Source organism: Corvus kubaryi, unplaced genomic scaffold (genome assembly GCF_017639235.1).
Source record: "Corvus kubaryi isolate FWS band 111438036 unplaced genomic scaffold, C.kubaryi_AGA036_p1.0 split1-131, whole genome shotgun sequence".
Lineage (NCBI taxonomy): Eukaryota > Metazoa > Chordata > Aves > Passeriformes > Corvidae > Corvus > Corvus kubaryi.
Window position 1 is genome coordinate 4,462,457 of NW_024582073.1, and position 17,250 is coordinate 4,479,706.

Here is a 17,250-nt window from a genome sequence, read left to right on the forward strand (position 1 = left end):
TAGCAAAAAACTGTGCAACTGCAACTAATACCATTTTCCAGGCCAACGGAGGGGACATGAAGACTGGCTACTTGTCAATCATCATGGATCCGGATGAAGTTCCTATAGATGAGCACTGTGAGAGGCTCCCATATGATGCCAGCAAGTGGGAGTTTCCCAGAGACCGGCTAAAGCTAGGTGAGTTTTCATTGCATAAGCCATTAGTGATGCTGCAGCCAGCACTATGCTGGAGGGTGTTTTGGGTCCTGGCTCACCACGGGACTGCTCTGCTGCATGATCCCTAAGTGGGCTCTGTGTTCCCATAGGATGTGGTGCATCCTGTCTACATTTCAAGTCCTCTGTTAATTTCTGCTTCATTAACTCATTTTGGAGTTGCTTTTTATTCTACAACTTTTGCCTGCTGTGCCAAGAGAATATGTTTGTGTTCTCACTTCAAGGTAAACCTCTTGGACGTGGAGCTTTTGGCCAGGTCATAGAAGCAGATGCGTTTGGGATTGACAAAACTGCTACCTGCAAAACAGTGGCAGTCAAAATGCTTAAAGGTAAAAATAATGACTAAAACTTCAACTTGAATATACAATATAGGGATATTTGTCAACACTATAACTATTGTACCCATTGTTGTAAAAGTTTAGTTTAACAGGTGTTATCATGAAGCAATGATTAGAGAAAGTATGTGCCTTTCCCTCACTGATAACTGGAGCAATAGTGGTTTCCTAGCCACTGCTTTTATAATTCCACTTAGGTTCAGAACATAAAGTTGCTCCTGCAATCAATTTGCACATGTCCATTTTTGCCTTATGCATCCTCGTGGGAAGTTTTCTGCAAGTCTCAAGACAATGGCTTAGGCACGCTCCAAACTGAGTTGTAATTTGGAATAGCTTTCTCCTCACTTTAAATCATATTATACTGCCTCACATTTGCCACAGGAAAGTTGAAATGTGTGGTTCCCAGACACATTGTTTCTAAAGAACATGTAATAGGGCAGCGAAATGGGGCTGCCAGCAGCTAGGGGCTGTATTCCACCCTGTGCTGTACTGGCATTTTTGACACAGCCTGCCAGCCAACAAGGCTCCTCACATGATGGGCTGGATAAATACCAGAAGAGAATGGGTAGGAGGGAAAAACCTTTCTGTCTATGATGCTCCTGACCTGTGTTGCTTTACCTCTGCAGAAGGGGCAACCCATAGTGAGCACAGAGCACTTATGTCAGAGCTGAAGATACTCATTCATATTGGCCATCATCTCAATGTTGTCAATTTACTTGGAGCCTGCACAAAGCCGGGAGGTGAGTAACTTCTTAGTGGGTGAGGAGGTGCTAATAAAAACCCTATTTCTTCCGTTTCTGCTGCATAGGCAATTAAAATTCAAACTGAGGATTGGAAAGAGTAGTTCTTTCTTAAAAAAAAGTAAAATCTGGTAAGAGTGAGCAGGCCAGAGGTGGAATAAAGGTGGAATAAGGGCCATGCAGCTCCATCCCTTAGTTGTTCTCTCACTTTGCTTTTCTGTACTTGAGATATATCTTTATAGTGGACAGCCCATGTGTAACAGACTTCAGAGCTGAGTCTAACACCAGATTTAACCAGTTACTCTTAGTCTTGTCACCAGCTACAGCATGACTGCAAGCTGGGACTTCTCCTTTCTGTTTTGGATGGGCTGTTGGTGCCTCTGTGTGTGTGTAGGAGGGGAGATTTCAATTTGGAGTCCAGCTCTGGGTGGATGAACATATTTCACTTTATAATCAGGGACAGATGTTTTGTTTAGCAAATCTAGTGCTACAAATTAATTTGGAAGAAATTCAGTGTAAAGTAACTCAGTAATAATTTTTCAGGGACACTAACTTGTTGGCTTACAATGGGATGAAAATTTAATTTGTAAAGTTCCATGACAGAAGTCAGTAGTTGAAGGAAACATAATCCATAAATATTTATTTCCTTGTTTATTCCATAATAAAATAGAAATGGCCAGTATGTGAAACCTAGGATGGAAATTTTTCACCACAGAATATGCCTATATGAAGTAAATTTGAACATGAAATACCACATTTAGATTGTACATTAAAGCATCTATGTCTGAAATCAAGATTCCAGTTTTAAATTTTTAGTACTTTAACTGCCTGCAGAAAAGTGCATGGATAATCATGTGTGTATTTTATTGCAGAGGTTAATTGCACTTAAGTTCATTCAAATATTTATGTCGCATCCTGACAATGTCAATTAACTTGGGCTGTTACTGGTGCTTCAAGTATAAGCACACCACTATACTTTCTGGCATATGAAACTAAGCCTGTGATTTTCAAAATTATGTGCTTTGTTTTCTTCCCTTAAACAGAAGAAAAGTGAATAATTTCAGTGTTTTGATTAGATTTTAATTTTTTTTATTACTGATATTTTTAAAAACCTTTGGCTGTCAGAATACTCTTTGAACTGTATGTGTTTCTAGCTGGAAGTTATGCTGTGAGATAAGGTGGGATATTAATGGTCTAATGAATTGCTTTATGCGTTGTACAGGCCCACTCATGGTGATTGTGGAATATTGCAAGTTCGGAAATCTGTCAGCTTACCTACGGAGCAAGAGGAGTGAATTTGTCCCCTACAAGGTAAGGAGTCAAGGTTAACAGTAGCATGTTTGGTTTGGTGGGGTTTTTTCCACACACAATGTTTCTTCTTCTAGTGCAGGCTGAAGCAGCAATCCTTGGGGATGCTGAATGTCTTAGTGTACTTCTCATGGGAATGAGAGATGGCAAAGACATCAGAGGTCATCTAGTCTTTCCCCTGGCCCCTGCAATGTAGCTGTTTTGTTATTGTTAGCTTAAAATGTGCAAAGGAACTGGGCTTCCACTATTTCCTTTGGCAGACTGTTCTACACTTGGCCATATCTTTCAGGAAGTTTTTTCTGATTATCAGCCTCAATTTTTTCCTTTCTTAGTTAAGCTCCAGACCACCTTAAATAACTGCACTCCTTTTTTAGTGTATATATCCATCAGATATCCATAGGTATCTACTATCACGTGATTATCTGTTCCCTTGGCTCGTTGCTGAACAAGGCTATACATTTCTTTTGCTGTTAATAGTTTTGTATAATTGATGTAACTCATGAGTTTACATTCAGCTTTTCAACTCCCAAGTCCTTTGCAAACAGGAGCTCCATCACAGCACCCCCTCTGCACCCTGATTTGAAAGAAGGGGGAGGATGGAGACCAGCATTTTCAAACTCATTTCTGGGTAGCTCTGAGAGGAGTATTATTTCTTTAGAGGATCCCTCTGGAGGATCCATGCCCTCTGAGGGTCAGATTGCTGTCTGAAGAACTTGGCTGTGTGTACCCAGCACTCAGGGTCACCCTGGGGACCCAACCCTTTTCCACCCACAGCTAAGAGGGAGGCCTCTGGGCTGTGCTCTGCCATGTTGGTAGACTTGAATCTTCCTGCAGCTGCTGTGTTTAGATCAGAGCTTCTTCCCACTGCTTGTTGGTTCTCCAGGGGGTTATTTTTCTTTATCCTTGGAGACATTGTTTACTATTTTGTATTGGCAAAGGCAGCTCACTGCGTCTTCTTGTGAGGTAAAAAGATAAACAAATATCTGAGAGGCCTTGAAGGAAGAGACAGGGTTTCATGAGGGTGCTGACCCTCGCTTACACAAGCGGCAGGAATGGGATTTGGCAATGGTAAAAAACAGCTCTGCCAGGGAAAAAAATCACCAAACCAAAGCAATGGAGAAAAGGAAAATGTTTTGGAAGACGCCTCTGGGGCTGGATTCCTCCCTAGAGGCATGCAGTGGCTTAGGGGAAGAAGGAAATAAGTCAGATGGCTGTTAGAGTTTTGGCCAAGGTAGAGGTTTAGCAGGAGGCTCTTTGCAGCAGCAGGAGGTAAAGCCATAGCAGTACGGAGAGGCTGGAGTGTATGAGAGGGTTTGGCAGCATCCATCCATGTTTGTTTCACAGGTGGGGGGCACCAGGGGCTGAGGAGACCAGCTCCTCAGTGGGCATTTAGTCCCCAGCATGTGGAGATGTTGCTGGGTTTGGCTGGGAGGTTGTGAAAGCAGGCAAAAGTTGTGCTGTGGAGTGGCAGAGGGTGCTCCAGCTGGTGAACCTGCATGGCCATGGGTTGGGTTTTGCTGGTACTGTCAGTGCACCGGCCTGGTGCCCCAACCAGCGCTGGCTTGGAGCAGAGCAGCTGATCATGCCTTCACTGGGTTGCTGTCCCTGCCTTCCCTGGTCACCTTGGCACAGACCATAGGGAGCACCACTGCCTCTCCAGTAGAAGCTTCTGGCATGCTTTCAGCTTCTGATTTTTCTCACCCTCCCCTCATATTTCTAGACCAAATGTGCCAGATTTCGGCAGGGGAAAGAGAACTACGTTGGTGATGTCTCTTCTGACCTGAAGCGACGGTTGGACAGCATCACAAGCAGCCAGAGCTCAGCAAGCTCTGGCTTTGTGGAGGAGCGGTCCCTGAGTGACGTGGAAGAGGAGGATGGTAGGATATGTCTTCTCCTGGTGTTGGAACATGTGTCATTGGTGGGGCTGATGAGGGACATTGGGGACTCTGTGATTTCCGAAGCTCCCTCAAAGCTGTGTGCAGGCTATTCTCTGGTTGACCAAAGTTCCTGAGCTATGGATTATCTAGATCAGGATCCCAAACCCCTCAGCCCAGTCCCAGATAATGTCCTGTCTGAAAAGGGTCTGTTTTTAGTGTGAAGCCTTTTGGAGATGTGTGTGTTTAGTGCCCCTATATCTTCCGGTAAAATCACAGAGCACAAACTCCAAAGGCAGTGCAGAGAGGGATGCACCAGGGTGCTAACTGAATTTCCTTAAAGTTTACCCAGAAGTTAAATACTGTGAAATGCTATTTGCTTCACTGCTTGTTAGCAGAGAGCTTGCTTTGCCTTCCCTCGGCCCAGGTGGTCTGTCAGGAACAGGAAGCCTGAATTATCCGCTCATTCAAAGCCTCCCCAGGATGCACATATCCTCTGCAGTGGTTTCACTGATACATTTGCCATGTCCTCCTTTGGCAGATGCAGCACAAAATGCTCAGTGCTGCCATTTCAGAGGCTGCTAATTTCACCTGGGGTGACATCATCATCAGTATGTGAACAGGGAGAATGATCTTGCAGTTTCAATGCAATCCAATAGGTAATGTCACACATACATTTCCACACCATCATGGTCCCTTTCCAGTACTCCCTGGTGTAAACATTCACCCTCTGAGCTGGGATGTTACCTGAAGCAGCCCTTAGGTTAAGGTTTTAGCCACCAGTGCTGTAGTTCTTGGTAGATGCCTGCTTAAAATGAGGAGCTGAGCAAAGAGTTGTTTATTTCAGCATGAACTAAATGCCTAGGTATCTTTGGATATTTGAGTACATTATTCCTCCAGGTTACTAGAGGATGAGGTTAGGGTTCTTCTACACTAAATTAGCAGGGCTTTTTGCTGAATTGAAGTCTTTCTCCCTATGGCACATTCTTTCTTCATAAAGACTAGGTGGGGCCTCCCTCTCCTTCGTTTCTAAGTTCAACTGAAACCACAGAAAGCTTTACTGTCCTAGGGACTTGTGAGCTGGGTTTCAGTTGTTTTGCTTTTGGGATTGTTTTGCAAATCTTTCCTCTGGTGGGAACTCTGGAAATAAGCAAGGAGGCCTAGGGTATAGCCCATCATCTCAAAATTTATTTTACACAGGACTAGTTTGATGTAAAATGGGTTGTTAGTGATAATTATACAGCCAAAAAAAGTGCTTGATTTGCTCTTCCAGTCCAGTGTGGCATAAGGTTCACATGGCCTTTTACCTAACAGCAGTTATTGGTGAAATCAGTGACAAAGGGCATGTTTGACTGTCATCTGATTCTTTGCAGCTGGTCCTGAAGACCTTTGCAAGAACCCTTTGACCATGGAGGACCTCATCTGTTATAGCTTCCAGGTGGCAAGGGGAATGGAGTTCTTGGCTTCACGCAAAGTAAGGAACTTCTCAGGAAGAGTGGCATGTTATTTATTTGACTGTAGGAAGTAATGCTGTAGGTCTATAGAAGGAAACAGCATGTTCATCTTTGGACTAGCAGTCACCCACAACATTTTCTTTTTGCTCTAAGACATACCCAAATCATTCATGCTACAGAGTGAAACAGCGTGTGCATTTATTGACACAAATGTTAGTGATCTGTATAAGGTTTATGGGCCACCACTTCACAGAAGAATGGTTAAGTGGTTGGAGGAGGGGAGCTGACTTCTAAGGACAGTTAAGGGAATTAGGGACAAATCCCTGGTAACAGGAGCTAAATGAGAATAAAAGATTTTTCTCTGAGGAGCAAAAAGTTTCTTGTACCTTGTGCACTGGGATTGGAGGGGCAATGTGAGGAGAGACGATACTCAGCTATGAAACTTCATGGATGACTCCTTGGATAATCTCTTGCAGAAGACACCCTGGCAGTCAACAGCACCTCACTTGCATTTTGGCCTTCTAGAAGTATTTTTCTGTGGTTTGAGCCTAAATATGTAGAGCACATATTTCAAAGGATGACAATTCCAGCAAGAGTGAGGAATTGCCTGCAGCTGTATAGAAACAAAAAATACTTAGAAATGGGAAAAGAAAATAGAAGCAGGAAATACAACACTGCTCTAGAGTGCAGGCTAGGTGTTCAAGAGCAGACTTCAGAGTCTTTTTCTAAAAACATGTTCTTGTCTGCCCTTCATACATCTTGATTGATGTGCATGTGTAAAAATACCTTCCTCCAGAATCTGCAGTTTCAGTCCATACTAGAAGCAAACCTGTAGCCACTTTCAGAGCCTGATTTTTTTACTTCAGGCTATTGAGGCTTGAGTTTTGAACTGTTTGGTTGTTAACTAAGCTGTTGTTCTGCATAGGTAGAGATGTGGACTTCTTTCTCTGTAGTAAAGATTAGTTTGTGTTGGAATCAAGTCAGCATTTTAGTGTGGTGTTTTTCAGAGAAATAGTGGAGTGCACAGATTTGAGTGAACCTAAGTAAATCTAAAAGTAATCAGATCTGAACCTGTTTTGTGTCAGCTTCTTAGGATAATTAATTAGCTAACTTCAAAGGCCCTCTCTGCACAGTGGATAAACAGATGTATGTTTGGACTTGAGAACACAAGTCTCCCTGAGCCAAATCAGTTGTGACCATCAAAAAAGCACTTAAAATCAGCAACTGTTGATGCTGAGGTTTCTTTTTCTTAAAAGGTTTTAAGAATTATCTGGCCTTTGAGGGTAGGAGAGCACATATGTGAAAGAGATCAGCCCTGTGGACAGAGCTGTGACCACAGGCAGCATATGATGTTGTTTACTTCTCTTTGCAGTGCATCCACAGGGACCTGGCTGCTCGTAATATCCTCTTGTCAGACAATAATGTGGTCAAAATCTGTGATTTTGGCTTGGCTCGAGACATCTACAAAGACCCAGATTACGTCAGGAAAGGAGATGTAAGTTTCAGATTATCTGTTTGATAGAGAATTAATATGAAATAAGGACTTCTTTTTTCTTTTTTTCCCTTAAAGAAGTTTGTGGAAACTCAGTGTTTTGCTAAACTGTGATACCATTTTGTTTATGAAAATGCTTTTAGGCCAGACTACCCCTAAAATGGATGGCACCAGAAACCATTTTTGATAGAGTGTATACCATTCAGAGTGATGTATGGTCCTTTGGAGTTCTGCTGTGGGAAATATTTTCGTTAGGTGAGTCACTTTAATTTTACTGAACCATCTCTAAACAAAAGAGTCTGAAGAAAACAGTCAAAGTGTTCTGGGATCCTCTGTTGCATTTTCTTTTTACTTCTTGAAAAATTCCTATATATTTCCTCCATCAAAATAAAACACCAAAATTTTCTTCAAAATGCAAATGTAGGAACGTAGGCTTGAAATGCTTTTTCATGCAATTTCAGTACGTGATGATGTGCCTCATTTACTCAATCAGTTGCTGTTTCCATCATAAGTATAAATTGTTTACACATCCAAATACACTGAATTGCCTTATTAACACAAACCATAACAAGTTATTTGCTTGAAAATTAATCCCAAAATTTAAGAGTCTAATGCATTAAAATTACTGTTGCTTTCATTTTAGGTGCATCACCGTACCCTGGAGTGAAAATTGATGAAGAATTTTGCAGAAGACTGAAAGAAGGAACGAGAATGAGAGCACCAGATTATACAACACCAGAAATGTGAGAAACTGTTCTTCCAGCTGCCCACCTTTACCCCACACTACTAGCAGGTGCAGGAGCAAGCAATAGGTGCTGTTTTCTTTATGCTGGTATTTTAATTGGTTTTGTTGTTCTAGGTACCAAACAATGTTGGATTGCTGGCATGGAGATCCTAAGCAGAGACCAACTTTTTCAGAGCTCGTGGAGCACCTGGGGAATTTACTGCAAGCCAACGTCCGTCAGGTACGTGAACTGTATTCTCTGGTTGCTAAAACCACCAGCTGAATCTGTCCTGTTCTGCCAGCCACCACAGCATTCCATAGTTGGGTACTGTCTGCTGGGGCTGTCACGGAGCCTGGGCTTCTTCTAGCGCTCCCATTACTGACCACCAGCTGGGTCTCCGACTAGCAGAGAGTGACTTGCGGTGTAAAGATCCCGGAGGCTGTGTTGTGGTAACCACAGGTCACTCCGCCCTGCCAGTAAGCCTTCCCATGACACTACTGCTGTCTTTGCTGGGGAGTTGTTGGCACAGGCTCAGTTCCCTGCTCTGCTGCTGATTTCTCTGCATGCTGCAGACGCATTCCAGCAGGTAGCTCCTGTTGATCTTACTGTGCCAAAGATGGTTATCTTCGTGTATGTGAGGTTGTGGGCTGCAATGCTTTTAATGGCTATCCTGGAAAACAAGGATACAAAAACTTCATTGCCTGTGAGCAGCTCCATGCAAATTAATGTATTAAGGCATGACCTGTGTGCAGGCATTCCAGTAAAAGAGCCCACTGCGACCAGGTGGGTACATGGGCTTCCCTTTCAGGCTCTCCATCTTGTGGCTTCCTCTTCAGTTACTACAGAAGTGGACAAGGCCGGGGCAATAGATGTGAGCCCACTGAATGAAGGAGGATTTATTTGGCTGTGTGCTCCCCTATTAGACAAACTCTCCCTTTCTAGCCTATCAGTGATGATGCAAATTACACTGCCCCTCTAAAACATCAGGTTCATTTTCTTTGTGGCATTGGAACTCAAACATTATCAAAATCTACTTCTATTTTTTCAAAGACGTCAATAAAAAGTCCAGTTTATACATTATGTTACAGTAGATCATATAAAAATCTATTTTTTTAAAATTCAAAACTACTTGAAAGTGGTTCTTATTAAGCTTCTTTCTTTTAATGTAGCTGCTCCTGCAGAGGTGGTATACTGTTCACAGTTTAATAAAACACCCACACTGTTGGGCTGATGCATTCTCCATGTACATGCATGTATCTGTTTATGTCTGTGTGTCTCTGTAGCCTATTTATTTTTTGTATTTTTTCACTGCATTCTACAGGATGGTAAAGACTACATTGTCCTTCCTTTGTCAGTATCACTGAATATGGAAGAGGATTCGGGTCTCTCTCTCCCAACTTCACCTGCTTCCTGTAGGGAGGAAGAGGAAGTCTGTGATCCTAAATTCCATTATGACAACACAGCAGGAATTAGGTATTTTATATGGTGGACATCCTACTGGGGCCTCTGGGAAGGTTTTGTTCATGCTGGGGGAAGGGAAAATGAAAGGAAGAGATTTCAGCTGCCTGGTCCATATTTAACCTTCTCCATAGGGATAAGGAGGAATTTGTAAAGCTTTTGTAGGCAAAAGCTTGTTTCTTACCTTCCCAATTAGTGATTTTCTTATTTATTTTAAATGTTGCTACCCTTTCAAGATTTGGTATTGTCATTCAAAAACAAACAAAAAAAGCAAAAAACATGACAATATCTGTTATTTGTTTTTGAAGAACCAGAACATATAGAAGGTTTTACTGGTCCAATTCAGTTGTGTTCGCAGTGTTCTTGTGTTGCAGCTGCCAAGAGTATTAATGATGATAGATCTGTCATTAATAATCTCTCTGGCATTTCTCCTCCTAAAATGAAATACTGGAAAATAGGTCATGAATTGATAGCCAAGAGGAACGTGATGTAAATAGTGTTGTCATTGGGTTTTGTCCACTGCTTGCTTCTGGTGGGCTCCTAGGACATCCATAATGGTAGATGCTGTTGGGTATCATGGCAGAGGTGACTTTCCAGTACGGAGTTTGTACTAATGCACTTCAGGGGCTTATATTGGACACTTTGAGGACCTCTGGCTTGGGATGTAAGGGAGAAAGGCATTTTCTCATCCAGCGCAGCCACTGAGATGCTGGGAGCTCTGGGTTGCTCAATCCAGTCTCAGAAGAAGGAGGATAGAAAGAGATGGATGCAACCGTCAGGGTGGAGACAGAGTCTGTTGGCAGGTTTCATGTGGTTTCCATGAAGCAGAGCCCTCTGCCTCGCTGCGTGTATCATACTCACCACAGACGGAGTTCCCGATGATTTGGGGTACAGCAGGAGAACATTTCTATGTGGTCCTAGAAGAGACTACCTGGGCACAATACATTTCACACTTCAGCTGAACTTATGATCCTGCAGCTGAACCCATGTTTTAGTAGTGGGACAGTTCAAACTATACATGTTTAAAAGACAAAAAAGCATGATTTAACACTGAAAATATCACACTTATTTTCCACTTTTAATACTTCCTATATGGCTTTTCCTGGTCCCCATTTCCTGTTATGAACAGAAGTAAAAGCACTCTGTCAACGTCAACTCTGTCAAAGGAGACTTTGAATCTCTTTTTTCTCGTCTTATAGGATTGTGAAAGCACTTGTGGAAATCATGGTAGGAGAGGCAAAGTGAGGAGGTTAAGTCATGCTTAGGGGCTTTGTTCTTACGTTCTGGTAGCTGAAAACGATTTTGTAAGCATGGATCTTGCTATATAGGTAGTGGAAAAGATTGATCTGTTCAGAGATGTCTTTTTCAATCTTCACAAAAGTACTAACTATGAGGAAAGGCTGATAAATATAATCTCTTAATCAAAGCTGGAGGAGGATAACAAGCACAGGGAAAGCATGGAGAGTCTTAAAGAATTCTTAGATTGCTGATGTAAATTAAAATCAGCAGGATGTCCTAGCATCTGCCATATTTCGTTTAGTAAATAGATATGCAATTTCTGAACCTTGAAAGATTGTCATTAAAAACAGTCAGGTGAGGTATAGAAGAGTTAGTGTAAAGTGTAAAGGTAATGCCTACTCTTAGAAAGAACAGAAAAAATGTAATTCTGAAATCAGTTTAATTTGAATTCTGGGAACGATTGTGGAATAAATGTTCAGATAAATAATGGTAAATGCCTACAGGAAAATAACTAAAAAATGGCCAGCATGGATTCATCAAGAACAAATCAAGTCAAAGTAATCGAAGTTTCATTCTTAGAGAGAATAATTGACCTGGAGGATAGCAGAGAAGATGCATTTTGATTTCCTGTAGAACATTTTTGGCCTTTTCTTAATGGGACAATCTAATACAAAATGCAAGCAAATGTCAGGAAATACTCTGAGGACATCAGCTGAGCTCTCACTGCCACCGAGCAGGAGTCAGACTCCATGCATAGCCTCTCTCTGCCTGCACACTGTTTCTAGTCCTATTTGAACAGTAGTTTGCTTAACCAGGAGGATCTCATTCACTGTAGCCCTTGTAGGCTGCCTCTTGTCTGGGCTGAGCAGAGGCAGGTCTCCCATACTTGGGAAGTCATTCAGATCAAGAGGCTGGGCTTCTCAGTCCTCACCACCCTGGAAAACTGTAGTGCTGGCCATGCAGCTCTGTGCCTGGGTGGACATTTAAATGCAAGCACAGAGGGAGCTTCCAAACTTAGAAGGCAAGTTGTGGAATAAACTTCTAGTCGTACAAGATCAGGTTGTCCAGGAGGGTGAGTGGACTAGATTGTCCATTTGATGGTTTTGGTCCTGGTAGTGTTGGATGGGAAATAGATTAGATACCACTGCAGAGGAGCAGAAGACATGGCCAGTGCAGAGAGCTTGAAAAGAACTGGTTTTGTTAAGTTTAGGAAGAGAAAATAGAGAGGGAACATAGTAGCAGTTTTCAGTACATGAAAATTTGCTCCAAAGAGGGTGTTAAATAATTGTTCTGTGTCCCCAGCATTAGGAAAAATTTGATTTGCAGCAAATACTTGGGTTTAATATTTGAAAATCATTCTAAAGTGTGATTGAGCACCTGAGCAGGCTACAAAAGGAACTTGTAAAATCCCCACCAGTTTAAATAAATTTCTGTTGGACATAAGCAGGATTCAGCAGAGCTAGACTCAAAGCTGGGAAAAGGGGTGAATGATACTCTTAACTGTCCCTAGCTTTGCACTTCAAGTGGATGCAGCTTACTCTACTAACTCCATGGATTTTCCTTCATTAGCTGTTAAGAACATAAATTTGACCTGTTTAACTGGGACACCATCCATTTCATTCCATATTCACTTAGGCAGAAAGCTGAGGGTGGCGTTTTGTTTGCTGTATTAGTATCTCCATGAAAGTAAATTTTATTTTTTTGTCCAATATTTTTTATGGATGTCATCCTGAACCAGAGGGCTTCTTTTGGAGAAGAGCCTTCAAGAGAGATTTAGCACTCCCTGTCCTGATCCCCACGGCTGAAGGGCAGCAGTGTGCTGAGTCTGCTGTTGTTGTCCTAGGTCCAGCCAGGGGTCTCAGAAGTGCTGTCCGAAGGAAGAGACACACGTCTGTGCTCCAGGCTTCTCTGTTTATTATACTTCTAAGCAAAGCTTGCAGGAAGTGAAGCCCTCCGGTGTAACTGAGGAAAGAAGCTGTTTTCTCAAAGTCATTTCTTAGGATTTGCTCAGAGATCAATATTGTCAGGAGCAGAAGGTCAGAAATATGCCACTTTCTAGGCTGTTCATCCCTTTCAATAAATAGATATTTTGAAGTTTGCATAATATGTTTTGACAAAAGGATTAACTTCTCTGAAGAGAGATAAAAGGGTTCTGATATCATTGTGCTGTTTGCAGCCAAGTTGTGGATAGTGGACACAGAATTTTATTGTTTTGTTTTCTTTGCAGTCAGTACCGACAAGGTAGCAAGAGAAAAAGCCGCCCAGTGAGTGTGAAAACATTTGAAGATGTCCCTTTGGTAACCACTGTAAAAGTTGTTCAGGAGGTGAGTTTGTCTGTTTATACATGCTTCCTTCTATTATACATTTTTTTTGTGTTTTTATTCTTTTTCCATTTAATGCATTTCCAACATCTTTGCAGGAAAACCAGACAGATAGTGGGATGGTTCTTGCATCTGAAGAGCTGAAGGCATTGGAAGAGAATGAAAAACAAGTGAAAATACCCTTTAGGTAAGTTTATAGGATTGAATATGACCTTTTACCTGCAGTATGTCAGAAGACTGATTGGTTTGTAGAATTGTTTGGAAGACAAAATCTTTTCTTAAAGTATTTTCAAAAACAGAAAGCAAAATTGTGCCCGGTATGCCTGGTCATCTGCATTTGGTATTAGGAGAGGAGAGGTAATGCAGCTTTTGGAAGCCCCAGTCAGCACCCAGAAAGGACTTGTATTTATCAGCTGCAATAGTATCAATCAGCCCTCGAAGCTACTGAGCTGGTGCACAAAACTGAGCACAAGGACCTGTCTGAACTCTTGGTTTTGGTTTTCTGCTTGCTTTTTATTTCTTTTTTTTTTTTTTTTAATAGCTGACACACAAATTTTCAGGGTGTACCTAGGTGTATTTTCAGAGCATTTTACAGGGGTTTCATTGTGCAGTTCACAGGAAGCACAGTGGTGTGCATGGAGCTGAAACCTCACGTATGCTGTCTGAGAGCTTCTCAGGAATTATTTTTTTCCAGAACTACTTCAGTGCAGACTAAGATAAACTGCAGTTACAATTGCACCACAGCTGAAGTAAAGCCTCTAAAAGCTTTCTCTTAATTTCATCTGTGGTTGCAATCTAACTCCTTGTATTGTCATAAAATTAAACATCTTTTTCATGCATTAGTGAAGTTAGGGCATATGAAAAGGTTTCTCCTTATAATCAAATGCATGTTTAAAAAGGCTTGAAGCCAGGTTTAAGTACAGCCTTTTGCTTTGGTTGTTGTTGTGATGGAAAGCAGCTGCCATCTGGAGTCGCCCACCTGCCCTCCAGAAGACGGCTCTCTCCACAGCTCTCTCAGCCCTGTTTCTGTTTTTTTTTTGCAGCACACTGGTGCCCAGCAAGAGTAATGAGTCCGTCATGTCCGAAGCCTCCAACCAGACAAGTGGGTACCAGTCAGGATACCACTCGGATGACATGGACACCACCGTCTATTCCAGCGAGGAAACGGAACTCTTGTGTGCCCAGGAGGCTTCGCCCCCACTCTGCCGTGCTCATGGGCTCCCCTACGAGAGCCCCGCGCCACTCTAGGGTGAAGCTGGCAGCTCCAGCTCCCCCTGGGATGTGCCTTCATTGCCTGGGCTGGTGGTATTCAGGTTTGACGTATTGAAAGATGGCATCTGTAAGAAAAGACATTTATTTTTCCTGAAGATGATGCAGAAGCATCTGGCAGCAAAACTGCGCTGTGCCAGACTGGGGTTCTTTCCTCAAGAGATGCTGGTGGCTGAGGGTGCAAAGCCCCAGCCGTGGTGTGTGGGCTGTGCCAACCCCATGGCAGGAGCTGACCCTGTGGAGATGTGGAGCATCTGCCTGATGCAGGCAGCATCACGGCATTCAACTTAAATGTTTCTACTTGTACGAAATAATGGCACATCCCTGCTTTTGTGGGGGTTTTTTTGTTTGTTTTTCCCCTTGTGTGGCTGGACTCCAGGAAGGAAACAGCACGGCACTGGCTTCTTGTTTCTCAGAGTTATTCCTTGCTTGTACCTTCACAAACAAAAAAAGGAACCTCCAGCTCAAGGTTCTGGCACTCACTGACAGCCTGAGACTAAACATAGGCTGGGCTAAATATAGGTGGGGGTGATGGTCTCTGTCCTTGGCAGAGGAAAAAGGCTGCTGTACAAGTCCTCATGAGCTGCATTTTCTCAGTGAAGTTGGTTAGCAGGGAGAAGGCAGAGCATTGAGCCAAGTGATGGGACTCAAATGGCAGGGCCGTGCCTGACCTCTGAGGATGGCTCTGCTCCCCTTTCATCCCCAGCACCCTTGACTCACACCAAATGCCTGCCTGCCTGCCTCTGAGCTGCCTGAAACTGCTGCAAAAAATATTCCCCTCCCCCCAAATCACCACTTACAACGGGGAGAAAAGGCAATGTCATTTACCCTAGGACACAGGAAGCTCTGTGGTTCTGGTGGGGCATCCTAAGGGCACCCTACCTCTCATTTCATCCCCCCTCCCACAGATTTAGGTCTGACTCTTTCACTTTGAAAACTCAAAGTCTGTTTGGAGTGGCAGAGATCTCAGTTTAGGTAGCCTTGGGAATCCGTGGCTGGTTTCATGGCAGCTCTGATCTTCTCTGAGTGATGTTGGACAACTTCTTACCTGTGCTCTTGTAGTCCCAGAACTCTATTGATAGACACAGTGAGGACTACAAGATTTTAAAGTGTAAAGCTATTTCTACTGAGTTCTTTTTGTATTTTTATAAGTATTTTTTTGTTTGTACTTACTGTAATGTCAAATGCTGGGAACCATGAATATAAGGCATATACAGTATTTATAGCCTCTTTATGTAGAAATAAATGTAATATATTAAAATATAAATATATATTATATAACAGATATTGTACTATTCACATTTTGTATCGGTGTTCTGTAACATTGCAAAGGTCACAAAATTTTTTAATAGCTAAAACTTTTCACTTCATTAAAAGGGACTGGAAATTTACAGTGGGGGGCTACAAGTAGGTTTGTTTTCTTTCATTATATCCTTTCTGTTGGTAGGGAAGATTCTAAAGTACTACTTGTTTCAAGTCTATGAACATGTGTAGTCAAGGAAACTTCAGTGGTTTTTAGCAGTTGGCAATAAATACCTTTAGAGAAATGGACAGAGGAAGAGACTGCTTGTGCAAGCTGAATCTCCTCTGAAAGAGTTTATTATGTTCAGTTGGGGATGGTTGATCTAATTGTATAGTGGCTTTTGCCTGGGGAGTAGCATTTTCCCTTAAAGCCTTATTCATCTTTTCCCACTTGTGTTTCTTCCAGCTCACTTCTCACTGACTAAATGTCGTCTCTGCTCTTGTGCAGCGAAGTCTTCCTTTTATTTTAGATCTGTACTTAAAGCTCCTACCTTTTCACTCTGTTGTCCAATTTTTAACTTTCTCTTCTGCACTGTGTAGGCCTTTGCTCTCAGGGCAAGGCTGTCCACTGCTAGGGACATAACAGCTTATGCTAAAATAAAGTGCAAGGGAAGTTAAGCCACAAATTGCAGACTTTAATTCAGCTTCTCTTTATTGCAGTTTGAAATGAGACAGGCTAATGCATAGTGAGAACACTTGTCTAGGAAGTGAGAGATCTCACTGCTGAATTCTTCTCAGGCTGAATATGGGACTGATGCCTTCTGCACATTATGTGCATTGCCCAAATACAAGATTATGAGATATCAAGGTGTAAATGTTTCTCTATTGCTCCCCCTAAATCTAAAGCATTTTACAGCGAGGAAATCAGGAGCAGGGAGGTCAGATAGAAAAAAAAGGGAGAGACGTCCTAAATTTTGTGCAAGGGGTTCTATGAAGGACTTGTATTTTCATGTATATATTTGACATTTGTCTTGCTTCCCAGGCAACAGTCTAGCAATCAGAGTATGCTCAACAGACAATGCTACATCCTTTAACATCCCCCCTCTGCAATATTTTTCAATATCTTTAATGAAAATGCTCTTCTATGTATTATTACACAAGGGACATAAAGTACTGACACTGAGAGAACGTTGATGAGGCACATGTTGGAGAGTCCTAACAGTGAGGTGGAGATGGAGGTGTGTCATTGATACCTGCACTACCCAAAGTTTGGGATGTTCAGTTTAGACATCTCATCTCGTAGCTTTTTTCCTCTCCAGCTTGGTGTAACACACAATATGTGCCATATAAACGCAGTCAGAGGCTTCCCTGGGTGTTCATGGTACCTCTAAAAGAGCCACCCACCACGATGCAGACTGATGAAGTTTCAAGACATAGCCATGTCAGTTACTAAGTTCACGCTTACAATCCTAATCAGCCAATTAAGCTCTCTTCTGCGTCCAAATAGTTTTAAATATGCCTGGAAAATGTGGCAACTAGCACACACCTGCTTTAGGAAAGGAAATTGGTTTCTAAAAAAA

General features: G+C 42.3%; 1 protein-coding gene across 1 annotated transcript in view; it reads left to right on the plus strand.

The window, feature by feature from the left end:
• The window catches only part of KDR (kinase insert domain receptor), a 30,650-nt gene extending 14,831 nt beyond the window's left edge, over positions 1-15,819 (plus strand). Inside the window, exons 17-30 of the mRNA XM_042053383.1 lie at positions 42-177; positions 438-542; positions 1,175-1,288; positions 2,511-2,599; positions 4,317-4,473; positions 5,844-5,944; positions 7,297-7,419; positions 7,560-7,671; positions 8,060-8,159; positions 8,276-8,381; positions 9,463-9,614; positions 13,066-13,162; positions 13,258-13,346; positions 14,203-15,819. Coding sequence (XP_041909317.1) covers positions 42-177; positions 438-542; positions 1,175-1,288; positions 2,511-2,599; positions 4,317-4,473; positions 5,844-5,944; positions 7,297-7,419; positions 7,560-7,671; positions 8,060-8,159; positions 8,276-8,381; positions 9,463-9,614; positions 13,066-13,162; positions 13,258-13,346; positions 14,203-14,407 — 1,686 coding nt within the window. The 3' untranslated portion in view covers positions 14,408-15,819. The remainder of the gene's footprint in view (positions 1-41; positions 178-437; positions 543-1,174; positions 1,289-2,510; positions 2,600-4,316; positions 4,474-5,843; positions 5,945-7,296; positions 7,420-7,559; positions 7,672-8,059; positions 8,160-8,275; positions 8,382-9,462; positions 9,615-13,065; positions 13,163-13,257; positions 13,347-14,202) is intronic.
• The last annotated feature ends 1,431 nt before the right edge of the window (positions 15,820-17,250 follow it).